The 14,760-nt window shown below is 41.9% G+C and overlaps 1 protein-coding gene across 4 annotated transcripts in view; it reads left to right on the forward strand.

Moving 5' to 3' along the window:
- The window catches only part of LOC133478602 (paired box protein Pax-6-like), a 49,071-nt gene extending 42,419 nt beyond the window's left edge, over nucleotides 1–6,652 (forward strand). For 3 of the 4 annotated variants that reach the window (XM_061774836.1, XM_061774837.1, XM_061774839.1), the window contains 3 exons: nucleotides 1,015–1,124; nucleotides 5,042–5,180; nucleotides 5,954–6,652. In XM_061774836.1, coding sequence (XP_061630820.1) covers nucleotides 1,015–1,124; nucleotides 5,042–5,180; nucleotides 5,954–6,039 — 335 coding nt within the window. In that variant the 3' untranslated portion in view covers nucleotides 6,040–6,652. Of the gene's footprint in view, nucleotides 1–1,014; nucleotides 1,125–1,453; nucleotides 1,606–5,041; nucleotides 5,181–5,953 lie in introns of those variants that run through there. The other variant, XM_061774838.1, reaches the window with a different exon arrangement.
- The last annotated feature ends 8,108 nt before the right edge of the window (nucleotides 6,653–14,760 follow it).

Raw genomic sequence — 14,760 nt, forward strand, 5'->3', positions numbered from 1 at the left:
ATTAATACCTAGTCTATTTCAGCATACTTGTTGATACTGCAGACTTAATTTGCCTGTGTTTGCCTAATGGTAAGTCTGTCTTTGTCAGCCTCGCCTCACCTCTATCTGCTGTTTTATGCTATCATCAAAAGTAAAGGTAACACATAAATATTAAATACATTAGGTGAGGTGAGGCTGCACAATGGATGTAGGTTCCCCTTGCCCGGACACGGGTCACCCTCTGGAACCAGGCCTAGAGGTGGGGCTCGAAGGTGTGCGCCTGGGCTCGGCTGGGCACAGCCCAAAAGGGTAACGTGGCTCCCCCTTCCCATGGGCTCACAACTTGTGGGAGGGGCCATAGGGGTCGGGTGCAGTGTGAACTGGGCGGTGGCCGAAGGCAGGGAAGGAGCCTGAGTTGGTGTGTGAGGTTGAGAAGTTCCGACTTGATATAGTCGGGCTCGCCTCCACACACGGCTTGGGCTCTGGTACTAGTCCTCTTGAGAGGGGTTGGACTCTCTTCCACTCTGGAGTTGCCCACGATGGGAGGCGCCAAGCAGGTGTGGGTATACTTATTGCCCCTGAGAAACTGAGAAGTACATGGTGATTTTGTCACAGTATTCAAATCTTTTGAATTCTTGAGTTTGTGGGTTTTATGAGCTGGGAGCCCAAATTATGTAAAAACAAACAAACAAATACTTGAAATTGTTTACATTGTGGGCCCTGAATCTATAATCTTATGAAAGTTTAATTTTTTGAATGGAATCATGGAAATAAAAAAAACTTTCCATCATATTCTATTTTTTGGAAAGGGTCTATACTTTTTCCTCATTAGAGTTGCATTTGAGCCTGAGCCAGAGCCTATCGCAGCTAATTTAGTGCGAAAGGTGTGTGCACCCGGGATTGGACCAGTTAATTGCAGGGTACAAAAGATATAGATATTATTTTTGTGTGGCTGTTGTGTAATTAGTTTTGCGACAAGATTCTCCACAATTCTACTGATCCCCTCTTTCTACACTCTGGTATTTTGTATTTTAGTGTCCTTCTCATCAGGATCGATGTTGGGGAGGTCTGACTCAGTTCTGTCCTGCAGCTACAATCTACAGTCCATGCCACACTTCAGTATGGCTGCCAGCCTGCCTATGCAAGTATGATTATTTTATTACATGATCTACGATACTGTACAGTATTTTTCTCCCAAAACCCAATTATATAATAAAGTTACTGTCATTTGAAAGTAATTAAATTACAATTACTCAATTAACTTTGACACACTGATGGCCCTCATTCATTGTGCAAGAGTCTGATACATCGAATAGGCAGACCCAAGTCCGGATTGTGACCTAGATGCCCAGAACTATTATTAGATTATTATTTAATGAATGCTTGGAAATGAACCAGTTTTAGCTGTTGAACATTTTAAAGTAGTAAATCATGCAGTTTTGTACTACCCACTCCCAACATCCCCCTGACCTAGGGCTGTCGTGTAATTGAACAAGACACGGATAACCCAAACTGCTCCCCGGGTGCTTAAGTAGCCCCTTGCTCCAGTGGGTGCCACCAGTAATGTAATGTGTGTTTGCTGTGTCCACTACTGTGATGGGTAAAATCCAGAGGAAAAAAAATTGTGTGCACAAGAAATAAATAAATAAAGATGATTCTTCTTCTAGACAATATATCGTATTTTCACGACCATAAGGCACACCGTATTAAAAGGCGCAGTCTCAGTTACGGGTCTCATTCTGAATTTAACACATACATAAGGCGCACCGTATTATTGGGCGCAGGCATAGTAAAACATACCCTAGCTTAAAACATACGCTAGAATGCATGCTAGCGTATGTTTTTAAAGAGGCTGCTGGAGCAAAACTGAGTTCGGTTGTACTTTATTGAAGTATTTAACAATGTTCTCACGTTATTTTTTGATCAATCCTCATCCACAAATCCATCAAAGTCCTCATCTTCTGTATCCGAAATGAACAGCTGGGCAAATTCTCCAACAAACACGCCGGCTTCCCTCTCGTCATTGTCAGAGTTAGTCTCGTTGCCGGGGGGCTGTTCAGCAATGATGCCTGCTTTCGCGAAAGCTCGGACAACAGTCAAAGCAGATACCTTAGCCCATCCATCCATCCATTCACATATGGTGGCGTAACTCGCCCGGCGCTGCCTCCTAGTCTTAGTAAAGTTGTGTTCGCCATCTGTCATCCATGGCTCCCACGCCGCTCGCAACTTCACTTTGAACGCCCTGTTTACACCGATGTCCAGCGGTTGGAGTTCTTTTGTCAAGCCTCCTGGAATGATGGCAAGCTACGAGTTCATTTGGTGCACTTGGTTTTTCACAGCGGCTGTGAGATGGGCGCGCATGGAGTCACAGATCAACAGGGACGGTGACGCGTGGAAAAAACTATCCGGTCTCTTTACGTACACCTCACTCAGCCACTCTCTCATTTTCCCCTCGTCCATCCAGCCCTTTTGATTGGCCTTAACGATGACTTCGGCTGGAAAAATTTCTTTAGGCAGCGCCTTACTCTTAAAAATCACCATAGGTAGCAGTTTCTGTCCTTTACCATGGCAACCATGCACAACAGTAAAAGATGTGAATGGGCTGGATCATTTTCATTACTTCTGCAAGCGTTATTGCCCTCAGTCGAATGGTGAGTGTAGAGACGCTTCTCCCGGCTGTTCTTTGCTCATTAATCCATTGCTCGAGTTGCTCTTCCAACTCGGGTCACCTCGCCTTGTTTCCGCGGAAACTCAGCTTCGTCTTCTTGACTTGGCGAAGCTGGTTTTCCAGCTTGCAATTTAAACTGTGCTTCGTAAGCGTGTCTCTTCGTAGGTGCCATTTTCGGAGGTTCTTAGCCAAACAGATTTGCACAATGCACATACCGGCGCTATATACCTACTGGGGGCGTGCCTTTAGCGTCCTCCTTCACGCGCTCCCTTCCCCCTTTATGTCCGCATAAAAAAATAAAGAAGACATTTTTTTTTATTATGTTCCAAGCCTGCTGTGTTAGTGGAATCCTGTATGATTTTAAACATTTCACTGTGCCTTTTTTCTGAAAAAAAAAAAAATTATTTCACTGCAAATATCTTACTTAGGTTTCTGCTTATAACAAAAATTATTAATTACTGTGAATGTGTTAGTTTTGCAAAACATTTCTCCAACACACTGGACATTACAATAAATTCCCAGAATACAATGGGAGGAAAAAGTTTGTTTACACTTTGGAATTTCTTAAATTTCTGAATAAATTGATCATAAAATGTAGTCTGATCTTTATCTAAATAACAAGGATAAACTAATACCACACAAGAAATTATGTCCTGTATGTTTTCATATTTTTAAAGCACATAACACAAACAAATTTAAAAAAGATTTTTAAAAATTAAGTGAACCCTTGGATTTAATAAAGGGTTGACCCTCCTTTGGCAGCAATTCCCTGAACCCAACTTTTACTAGTTGCCGATCAGACGTGCACAATGATCAAGACGAATTTTAGACCATTTCTCTTTACAAAAATGTTGCAGTTCAGCAAGATTCCTGGGATGTCTGGTGTGAATAGCTCTCTTGAGGTCATGCCACAGCATCTCAATCGGGCTTTTTATCAGGACTTTTACTGGACCACTCCAGAACACGTATTTTCTTCTTCTGAAGTCATTTTGTTGTTTATTTGCTTCTGTGTTTTGGATCATCAGACTCAGAATCATCTTTATTTGCCAAGTATGTCCAAAACACAGAAGGAGTTTGTCTCCGGTAGTTTGAGCCGCTCTAGTACAACAGACGGTCAATTTACAGAACACTTTGGAGACATAAAGACATTGACAAAAAACAATTGTGCAAAAAGATGCAGAGTCCTCTAGCACTGTCTTGTTGCAACACTCATCCTCTTTTGAGCTTCAACTGTTGGACAGAAGGCCTTAGCTTCTTCTTCTGCAAAATATCTTGATCAACTTGTGAATTCATTTTTCTGTTGATGGTCGCAAGCTGTCTAGGCCCTGAGGTAGGAAAGCGCGCCCATACCATGTGGCGCCCTCTACCAAGGTTTTCATGTTGGTGTGCTGTGCCATTTTTTTCTCCACACATGGCGTAGTGTTTTTCTCCCATATAATTAATATTTTATCGAATATTTTGCCAGTACTGCTGCGGAACATCCAAGTGCTCTTTAGCAAACTTCAAACATGCCACTTTTTTTCTTTTTTTTAAGACAGCAACAGAAAGAAGTCCACCCTTGTGTTCTCCCATGAACCTTAGTCTTCTTTAATATTTGATGTATGGTAGAGTTGTCAACAGAGATGTTGGCATGTGCCAGTGATTTCTGTGAGTCTTCAACTGACACTCTAGGTGTCATTTTATTTTTGACTTCACAGAGCATTGCACTGTGCTCTTGCAGTCATCTTTACAGGATGGCCATTCCTCAGTGCTGAACCTTTTCAATTTATAGACAATTGGTCTAACCCTGGACTGATGAACATAACACACTTTAAAGATGCTTTTGTATCCTTATCCAGCTTTATACAAGTCAACAATTATTAATTGTAGGTCTTCTGAGACCTCTTTGCAGCAAAACATGGTACACATCAGGCAATTATTCTTGACGAGAGAATACTGTGTTTTTGTGGTCAGACCAGCCTGAAGCCACATCTCCAATTTATTTCATTGATTTGACTCCAGGTTGGCTCACACCTGGCTCTGATTAGCTATTGGAGAGTCCATAGCCTTAGAGGTTCACTTACTTTCCCCTCTCTGTCCTTTGAATGTTGAAAGATTTTTCCCAGCAAAAATATGAAAACACAATTGTTTGTGTGGTATTAGTTTAAACATACTGCTTTTGCTTGTGATTTAGATTTGGATCAGATCACATTTTATGACCAATTTATGCAGAAATTTTTAAAAATTCCCAAGGGTTCACATATTGTGCGTTTTCATCCCACTGTGTGTGGCGAAAGGACTAATTTAAGGACTCATCTCACCCTGAAAACTGCATGTTTTACCTGCTGTGTCATTTTTAGTCGGCCCCCTCTTAGATTATGTTGTTTCATGAATTGTATTTATTTGTTCTTTCAGGCATCTAGTCAGACGTCTTACTCATGCATGCTGCCCACCAGTTCAGGTGTAAATGGAAGAAGATATGAGACCTACACTCCTCCACATATGCAGCAGCATATGAACAACCAGTCGTTGACCTCCTCTGCCACATCCACAGGTGTAGTGCTATGAACTGACTAAAAAAGATCAGTCACTTGAAATATAGACAAACAGCAATTCATTGTAATACTTATTTAATGATCATTTATATTGTGTTCATTATCAAGTTGCCATTAAGTTGCACCATTTGAAAAAAAGGAGGACAGTATAATACAACAAACATACAAATACATTCAATACAGGTAGCATATGTCGCAAATACTCGTATGGTAGCAGTCAGGTTAGAAAATGGATAACCGACTGGACACAGCACTAAACAACAAATGGATGCCCACACTTTCATAGCGACCAGCCATAATATCACTATTACTATAATATTACTTTACTCGTGCACAATGTATGTTTCTAATATTATGTATGTTTCTGACCTCATTAAGCTCTATGAGAGAGGGTGAAATTATTAACAGCCCACCCAAACACGTTTGCATGAGACAACCCCCCCCCCCCCCCAAGGTCGATGCCACTACCCCTCCCGCCCCCCATTGCAAGCCACTGCCCACGTAAGCATACAACTCCAACACAGAAAGGCCAAGATGAAATTCAAACGTCTTGTGGCAGACACTCTTACATTTCCCACCCTTCCACAGATTGTCATTAAGACTATTCTGCTTCTTTTGCGGCGAGATTTTATGCCAAGTATGAAAGCCATCGAAAGTGTTTAGTAAGTCTCTGTTACTCCATGATCACGCCTAAAAAAAAATCCTTATCAGCCTTACTCTGTTGCTTTAAGGTATATTCTAATCCCAAATCTGTTATCGCCTCTTTCATTAGGTCTGATTTCTCCAGGAGTCTCAGTTCCAGTCCAAGTTCCAGGAAATGAAACAGACATGTCGCAGTATTGGCCACGTCTGCAGTGATGTCATTGTTTTGCAGCACTTGCTTAAAACTAAGTCCCCAACATTCTCACTTTTGAACTCAAATGTCAAAAAGGACCCTTCATTGAGAATGTTGGGTACGTTGCCGGAGGACTTGTACCGGAAGTACGAGTAAAAGATTAGCAACAATAGATTTTACTATGACATAGGCATCAACTGCCGTTGAGAATGTGGTGCAATGCTTTGACTAAAGTAAAACAAAGACAATTCTTTGGTAACAAAGACATACACTAATTTCCCAAAACATGTAAAATAAATGTGTATAAATGTATAATAACCATTTTACATAAGAAATGAAGAAGTGAACTGTAAATGTGTTTAATTGGAACAATTCATTAGAAAAAGCCTGTAATGTGTACAGAATTTCAAAAATGTGTGATGTGCTTGGTACTGTAAATACCCTGACAGGCATGGATGATTTTAAAATCTGTTTGAGGGCTTGCCAGTTGCAAATCTTATGCTCATGTGGAAACATTGTACCAAATCCACACAGCCTGAATTGAAAACTCTCTTACAAAGCTTAAATTGTGTCTTCGTATGAATCTGTTTGTGTTAATTGTTTGTCTTCTTTGGTGATTGGGAAAATTTCCATAATAAACTTATTTCAGGTATAATTATTGTTCTTTTTTTTTTCATCTTTTTGACCTTAGCACACTTTTGCAGTATTTTAAGCTTTGGAAAAGCACAATTGTGTCTACAAAGGCACACCTGTCTCACGCCTGACAAAGCAGTAAAGAGCCAAAAACCAAGCTGTGAGGTTGAAGGAACGATCCAAAGAGCCCAGAGACAAGATTGTGACTTTCACAAAGCTTGGCAATTAGAGGAGTTGAGACTTGATAAGAGAGCTGATGATCATCTTGGTTAAGCTCTTGGGCAGGTAATGGGCAATGAAATTGAAGGAAACCTTCATTCGGGTTCGCCTTAAGATATTGTCATCCATTATCCACAATACTAGTTACTCTTTCCCACGTCTTTCATTCACACCTACGGGCAATTTAGAGTTGTCAGTTAAACTACCATGCATGTTTTGGGGTTGTGGGAGGAAACCGGAGTGCCCGGAGAAAACCCACGCAGGCACGGGGAGAATATGCAAACTCCACACAGGCGGGGCGGAGATTCCAACCCTCGTCCTCAGAACTGTGAGGCTGACGTTCTAGCCAGTCGGCCACTGTGCCGCCTATATATATATATATATATATATATATATATATATATAAAACAAAAAAGTGTTAAAGACATTATTAACAAAACTAAAAAAAAATTGCCATTGCATGACTACAAAATATGAAATAACTTTAACTTTTGTGAAATTTTAATGAAAGTAACAATGACACACACAGACATGGCAGAATCTACCAAATTCTCAAGCGAAGAGTCTGATGTATCCCAGAACTTCCCTATCTACTGGAAAGACAAGTCAGACAATGAAGAAAGCCAGGCACGATAGAGACTCTTTAAGGTTTGGGGTTTTGCATCTGTTTTAGCCAGTCTTTGGCAGAACCTGCAAATCAAGTGCATCTGTACAACGAACAGTATCAAGTGGAGCAGATAGCTCAAGTGGAATCTGTATATTTGGGCACTAGCTAGGAATCGAACCTGAGTCGTCTGCACGAAAGGACGTCGCATGTAGCACTACGCTGCCAATGATGAAACTGGATCAAGTATAACTTTGTATCATATTGTATTGAACTTTTCATGTTGGAGCAGCTAAAAATAGGTATAGTTTTAGAGATCTTCCCATATTTTATATTTTTCCATGACATAAAGGCAAGAGGCTCGCATCTCTGTGTCATAGTCGAGACATTCTGGGTTTGACTCTCAGCTGACGCCATCCTGTGTGGAATTTGCCTGTTCTACCCATGTTTGCATGGGTTTTCTCTGGGACCCCTGGCTTACTGCCACATTTCATAAACATGCATGTTAAGTTAATTGTCCAAATTGTCCAGAGGCGTATATATGAGTGTGATTCATTGTTTGTCTTTTGTGCCCTGTGATTGACAGGCGACCGGTCCAGGGTGTACCGAATTTCGATTTGAAGTTGTTCGAGCAAATGAAGCGCTTAATGGTAGGACCTGGCCACTTGTCTCGTGTCCATCCCATGCGCTTCAGATTTTAATATTGTTTGCAGAAATATTGTTACATACCCCGTATTGTTGGTGTAACTTAAAAAAAACAAACTAAATACAATCAACAATTATCAGCTGTAACAGTCTTTACATATTTTATTTTACTTATAGAATTCATTGGTGTATATTTTGTTGGTGCAAGTCGCAAAAACGTTAACAATGTGAGAGCAAACTTAAGATTTTGATATTGTACACTCAACCATCACCACAAAAATGCCAGCTGTTCGCAGGAAACTGATTCTACTTCAGTAGTCCTAGCAGTCCATGTGGTTCTTTTAAATTTGTTATTATAATTGTAAGTTTTGCTACTTTTCCAAAAAGCAGGGGCATTGGTAGTGTAGTGGTAGAAAATACGTTGCTGCCTATCATTCAGCTAGTGTGGGTTTGATTACCCAAGTGAACTTAAAATGCTTTTTTAAAAATGATTTCATTTCGGCGGCACGGTGGACGACTGGTTAGAGCGTCAGCCTCACAATTCTGGAGACCGTGGATCAAATCCCGGCCCCGCCTGTGTGGAGTTTGCATGTTCTCCCTGCGCCTGGGTGGGTTTTCTCCAGGCACTCTGGTTTCCTCCCACATCCCAAAAACATGCATGGTAGGTTAATTGACAACTCTAAATTGGCCGTAGGTGTGACTGTGAGTGCGAATGGTTGTTTGTTTCTATGTGCCCTGCGATTGGCTGGCAACCATTTCAGGGTGTACCCTGCCTCCTGCCCGATGACAGCTGGGATGGGCTCCAGCACGCCCGCGACCCTAGTGAGGAGAAGCGGCTCAGAAAATGGATGGATGGATGGATGATTTCATTTATTGAGGGAAAAGAAAATATTCAGTGACCTGGCCCTCTGTGAAAAAGTAATTACCCCCCTTGTTAAATCATGAATTAATTGTGGTTAATCACAGTTTATGGTTAATTTTCACTGATCACAACCAAGCCTGATTATCTCCAGACATGTTCAATCAAGAAATCAACTCAAACAGAATCTGTCTTGACAAAATCAAGTTCGACAAAGATCTTAAAAAGTTGCAACACAATGACACGATCAAAAGAAATTCATGAACAGTCGGGAAATAAAGTAATTTACATCTATCAGTCTCGAAAGGGTCACAAAAGCCAAATCTAAAGATTTATGTTTCCAGCGAACCATAGGGAGAGCCATTATCCTTACATGGAGAAAACATGGAACAGGCGGCACGGTGGCCGACCGGTTAGAGCGTCAGCCTCACAGTTCTGAGGACCCGGGTTCAATCCCCGGCCCCGCCTGTGTGGAGTTTGCATGTTCTCCCCGTGCCTGCGTGGGTTTTCTCCGGGTACTCCGGTTTCCTCCCACATCCCAAAAACATGCATGAATTGGAGACTCTAAATTGCCCGTAGGCATGACTGTGAGTGCGAATGGTTGTTTGTTCCTATGTGCCCTGCGATTGGCTGGCAACCAGTTCAGGGTGTACCCCGCCTCCTGCCCGATGACAGCTGGGATAGGCTCCAGCACGCCCGCGACCCTATTGAGGAGAAGCGGCTCAGAAAATGGATGGATGGAGAAAACATGGAACAGTGGTGAACCTTCCCAGGAGTGGCTGGCCTACAAAGATTACCCCAAGAGAACAGCAATGACTCATCCAGGAAGCCACAAAGGAACTCAGGATAACTTCTAAAGAACCGCAGGCCTCCCTTGCCTCAGTTCAGGTCAGTGTTCATTGACACAACAATAACGAAGCGACTGGCCAAAAGCGGCATCCATGGCAGAGTTCCAAGGCGAAAGCCACTGCTGACCAAAAAGAACATACTGTAAAGGCTAGTCCTACTACTTTTGAAAAAAAACAAACAAAAAAAAAAACATCTGAATGATTCTCAAGACTTTAGGGAGAATATTATATGGACTGACGAGATAAAAGTCTAGCATTTTGGAAGGTGTGTGTCCTGTTACATCTGGCATAAATGTAGCACAGCATTTCAGAAAAAGAACATCATACCAACAGTCAAACATGGTGGTGGTAGTGTGATGGTCTTGGGCTGCTTTGCTCCTTCAGGACCTGGACAGCTTGCTGTGATTGATGGAACCATGAATTCTGCTCTTAAACAGAAAATCCCGAAGGAGAATGTTCAGCCATCAGTTTGTGACCTCAAACTGAAGCGAACTTGGGTTCTGCACCAGGATAACGATACAAAAACAGCAGCAAGTCAACTTCTGAATGACTTAAAAAAATCCTTTTGGAGTGGCCTAGTCAAAGTCCAAACTTGAATCCGGATGTAATGCAGTGGCATGACCTTAAAAAGGCCGTTCATGCTCGAAAATCCGATTTTTTTGCTGAATTCAAACAATGCGGCAAGGAAGAGTGGGTCAAATAATCTCCACAGAGATGAGAAAACTCATTGCCAGTTATCGAAAACTCTTGATTTCAGTTGTTGCTGTGAGGATGGCCCATCCAGTTATTAGGTTTAGGGGGCCATTACTTTTTCACACAGGGCCAGCTTACTAGTTTGTTTTTCCCTTAATAAATGAAATCACCTTTTAAAAACAGCATTTTAAGTTCACTTGGGTTATATTTGTCTGATAGTTACATTTGTTCGATGATCTGAAAAAATATAAGAATTTGAGAAGAGGGCCAATACTTTAACTCATAACACTGTACAGTGGGTACGGAAAGTATTTAGACCCCCTTAAAAATTCACTCTTTTTTATATTGCAGCCATCTGCTAAAATCATTTATAAGTTCAAAGTCACTGATGGTGTAGTGGTCAACTCGCCTGACTTTGGTGCGGGTTCAGTTCCCACTCAGTGACGGTGTGAATGTGAGTTTGAATGGTTGTCCGTGTCTACATGTGCCCTGCGACTGACTGGCGATCAGTTCGGGGTGTAGTCCGCCCTTCGCCCGAAGTCAGCTGGGATAGGCTCCAGCGCCCCGACCCTAACCAGGATAAATGGTGTTGAGAATGGATGGATGGATGGGTTCAATGGGACGGCACAGTGGGTGACTGGTTAGCACATCTGCCTCACAGTTCTGAGGACCAGGGTTAAAATCCCAACACCGCCTGTGTGGAGTTTGCATGTTCTCCCCGTGTCTGTGTGCGCTTTCTCCGGGTACTCTGTTTTTTTCCCCCACATCCCAAAAACATGCACGGTAGGTTAATTGAAGACTCTAAATTGCCCGTAGATCTGAATGTGGTTGCGATTGGCTGGTGACCAGTTCAGGGTGTACCTCGCCTCTTGCCTGAAGATAGCTGGGATTGGCTGCAGCACACCCGCAACCCTAGTGAGGATAAGCAGTGAAGAAAATGGATGGCTGGATGGATGATTCATATTTCTGAATGTATTACATTAATACATACGGTCTGCAAAATTGGTAAACAAGTGCAGCGAGCTCTGCGCTTGCACAAAAATCTGAATATGCCAGCATTTGTGCCCTGTCACCATCTATGAAAATAGAGCCCAATATGTCATGCCTTTGTGAGAGTGACCAATATTCATTGTTTTTAAAGGGGAAGCAAACCAGAGTTTTTTTTTTGCAAGAATACATTATGTGTGCCAGCACTCATCCTGTGATTAATATTGTGTTGTGGACTAAGAATTAAACGGAATAATTCATCAACGTATGAATTTTGGGAGAAAACATCAGCCGGAAACCCAAAGTGAGGTCACAAGTACTGTAGCTCGTTGCCTTGTTTACATTTGAGTAAGCGTGGTTTGTGAAAAAATGAATTTGTAGGAACATTGCAACTGTGTCAAGCTGTTAGCACCAACGGTGCAGATTCATTTTCGCCTGTTAGTTTTTCTCAGTTGCTTTGGTACATTTCTGAAATCCATCCATCCATCCATTTTCCTTACCGCTTATCCTCACTCGGGTCGCGGGCGTGCTGGAGCCTATCCCAGCTATCAATCTTGAAATATGCAAAACAATAAGCGCATTTCTCAAAACAATTCGTACAAATAGTAAAACACCAAGTCAGTCTCTTTTGCACAAAATCCTGTGTCATTGTGTACTGGTAAAACAGTCAAATTGCTTAGTCATGTTGTCAATGGGCGGCAAGGTGGCCGACTGGTTAGAGCGTCAGCCTCACAGTTCTGAGGTGCGGGGTTCAATCCCCGTCCCCGCCTGTGTGGAGTTTGCATGTTCTCCCCGTGCCTGCGTGGGTTTTCTCCGTGCACTCCGGTTTCCTCCTACATCCCAAAAACATGCATTAATTGGAGACTCTAAATTGCCCATAGGTGTGAATGTGAGTGCGAATGGTTGTTTATTTCTATGTGCCCTGCGATTGGCTGGCAACCAGTTCAGGGTGTACCCCGCCTCCTGCCCGATGACAGCTGGGATAGGCTCCGGCATGCCCGCGACCCTAGTGAGGAGAAGCGGCTCAGAAAATGGATGGATGATTGTTGTCAATGTTATAATGTACTCTGGAGGGCTGTTCGGATGAAAACTGTTTTGATGACAATTATTTGAAATTGTAAGTTACATATAAGTGTGTGGGGGGGATTGATTTCAAATTCACAAATTACGCTTCTACTGTTTGTATTGTCAGTTGTTGACAGATCTCAGCTCATTGTGATACAGAAAGGAAAAGACAGCACTGCATAACACAAATAACCAACAAAAAAGTTTTAAAAAAAAACAGAAAAAAACCCACACCTAAGCCCATGATTGAGAACGTGATGTACAAGTGGGACTCTTACAGTATCTTATCAGGAACATGTATTTATGCTCGGCCTTCTGCTTCTTCCTCTGTTTTGCCTCACAACTCCCTCACCACCTTGCATAACTCCTCTTCCTTTTCTTTGCTGTTGACGACATCCAATTCCTTGTCCTTCCATTGTTAGGCACTGTAACATTTTCTTGTGCTCTAGCTACAGTACTTGCCAGTTGATGGTTCATGAGATGCACATTTGAGCTATCCCAGAAAATTGGTTGATCAATGGTTGATCTAATGCTTCAAACATTTCCCTTGGTTCGAGAAAGTCAAGATTCACCTGGGAAGAAAGGTCTGATGGAAAGTCTAATGAAAATGTACAGAAATACAGTAGGTTTGACATATGACAACTTGTTCAACCATTTTGCATGTAAAGACTTACGCGATGAACTGTAGTGCCTAAATGTTGTGGGGGTGAGACTATACAACAGAGAACACTATGAAACATTTTGATCAACATGACATAAGCAATTGATAATGTAGGAAACAGCTGAGAATTGTACATAATCATTTGAATGGCTGTACCAAGCATTTGTTCAAAAAAATGTGAAACTTTTTTTTGACGTGCACAATTGGCACATCCATCTATTTGCTGTACCATTTATCCTACTCGGGTCGCGGCTGTGCTGGAGCCTATCCCAGCTATCATCGGGCAGGAGGTGGGGTACACCCTGAACTGGTTGCCAGCCAATCGCAGGGCACATATAAACAGACAAACATTCCCACTCACATTCACACTTACGGGCAATTTATAGTCTTCAATCAGCCTACCATGCATGTTTTTGGGATGCGGGAGAAAACTGGAGTACCTGGAGAAAACCCATGCAGGCACAGGGAGAACATGCAAACTCCACATCCTGGTCACCACCTCTTCCAGCTTCTTCCCTCAGGTAGGCGCTACTGAACAATGCAAACTAAAACAAGCAGACATTCCAACAATGTCTTCGCTCTTGCCATTAACTTCTTAAACAGTTCATTTACAACTACATTGAAACATGCTGCCAATTTTGTCTTGAGTTTGTTGTCACATCTCTGTCGGGCCAATTATACATTACTCGCACAATCACTGTAGTAGTCTCGCTATTCTACACTATTTGCATATCTGTTGTTGACCAATACCGGTCACTTATGTGCCTGAGTAGCATCTGCAACATTTGCACAATCGACATTGTTCCAGATTATCGCACTACTAGTCACTTTAAACTGCATCAATTTCTTGAAGTCTCAACGGCATTTGCACAATGGTCAATGCACCGGACTATTGTTCTATTAGTCATTTCAAACTGCTGTAATTGCTACAGGACTATCTTTTTGCACAATTGTCAAGAAAAACAAATATATAAATAAATGAAATTTTACCGGCATTACCACATTATTGATAACCTTTGATTGCTCAGTGACTGTTTTTTATGTATCAAAAGTATTCTCTGTCAATTGAGTGTCTGTTGTCGTACTAGAGCGGCTCCAACTACCGGAGACAAATTCCTTGTGTGTTTTTAACATAGTTGGCAAATAAAGATGATTCTGATTCTGATTCTGAAATACAGAGAGCAGGAAGTACTTATATAGTGACTCTGAATCTGACATGTCAAAGTCTCTCAACTTTGAGTGAGATGATGTAAAAATGGTGGCCCCCGTAGGAGATTACATGTGATGTTTGAAGCATTTTTTAGAATAAATACTATTCAAAATATACATCTGAGGTTGGGAACCCCCTGATGTAAAGCATTGGGTGACCTTTGTCTGCTGGAAAATGCACAGTAAAATACACATTAAGTTCTGTAGCTCTCAAAATATTTAAATCACCAACTGCTGTTGATCTACCAGCATCTGTTACTTCGTACCCCAGTGGTTTATTTCTTCTTCAGAACATTAGAAATGGTTGCATTGACTATGGAC

This window comes from Phyllopteryx taeniolatus, chromosome 5 (genome assembly GCF_024500385.1).
Source record: "Phyllopteryx taeniolatus isolate TA_2022b chromosome 5, UOR_Ptae_1.2, whole genome shotgun sequence".
NCBI lineage: Eukaryota > Metazoa > Chordata > Actinopteri > Syngnathiformes > Syngnathidae > Phyllopteryx > Phyllopteryx taeniolatus.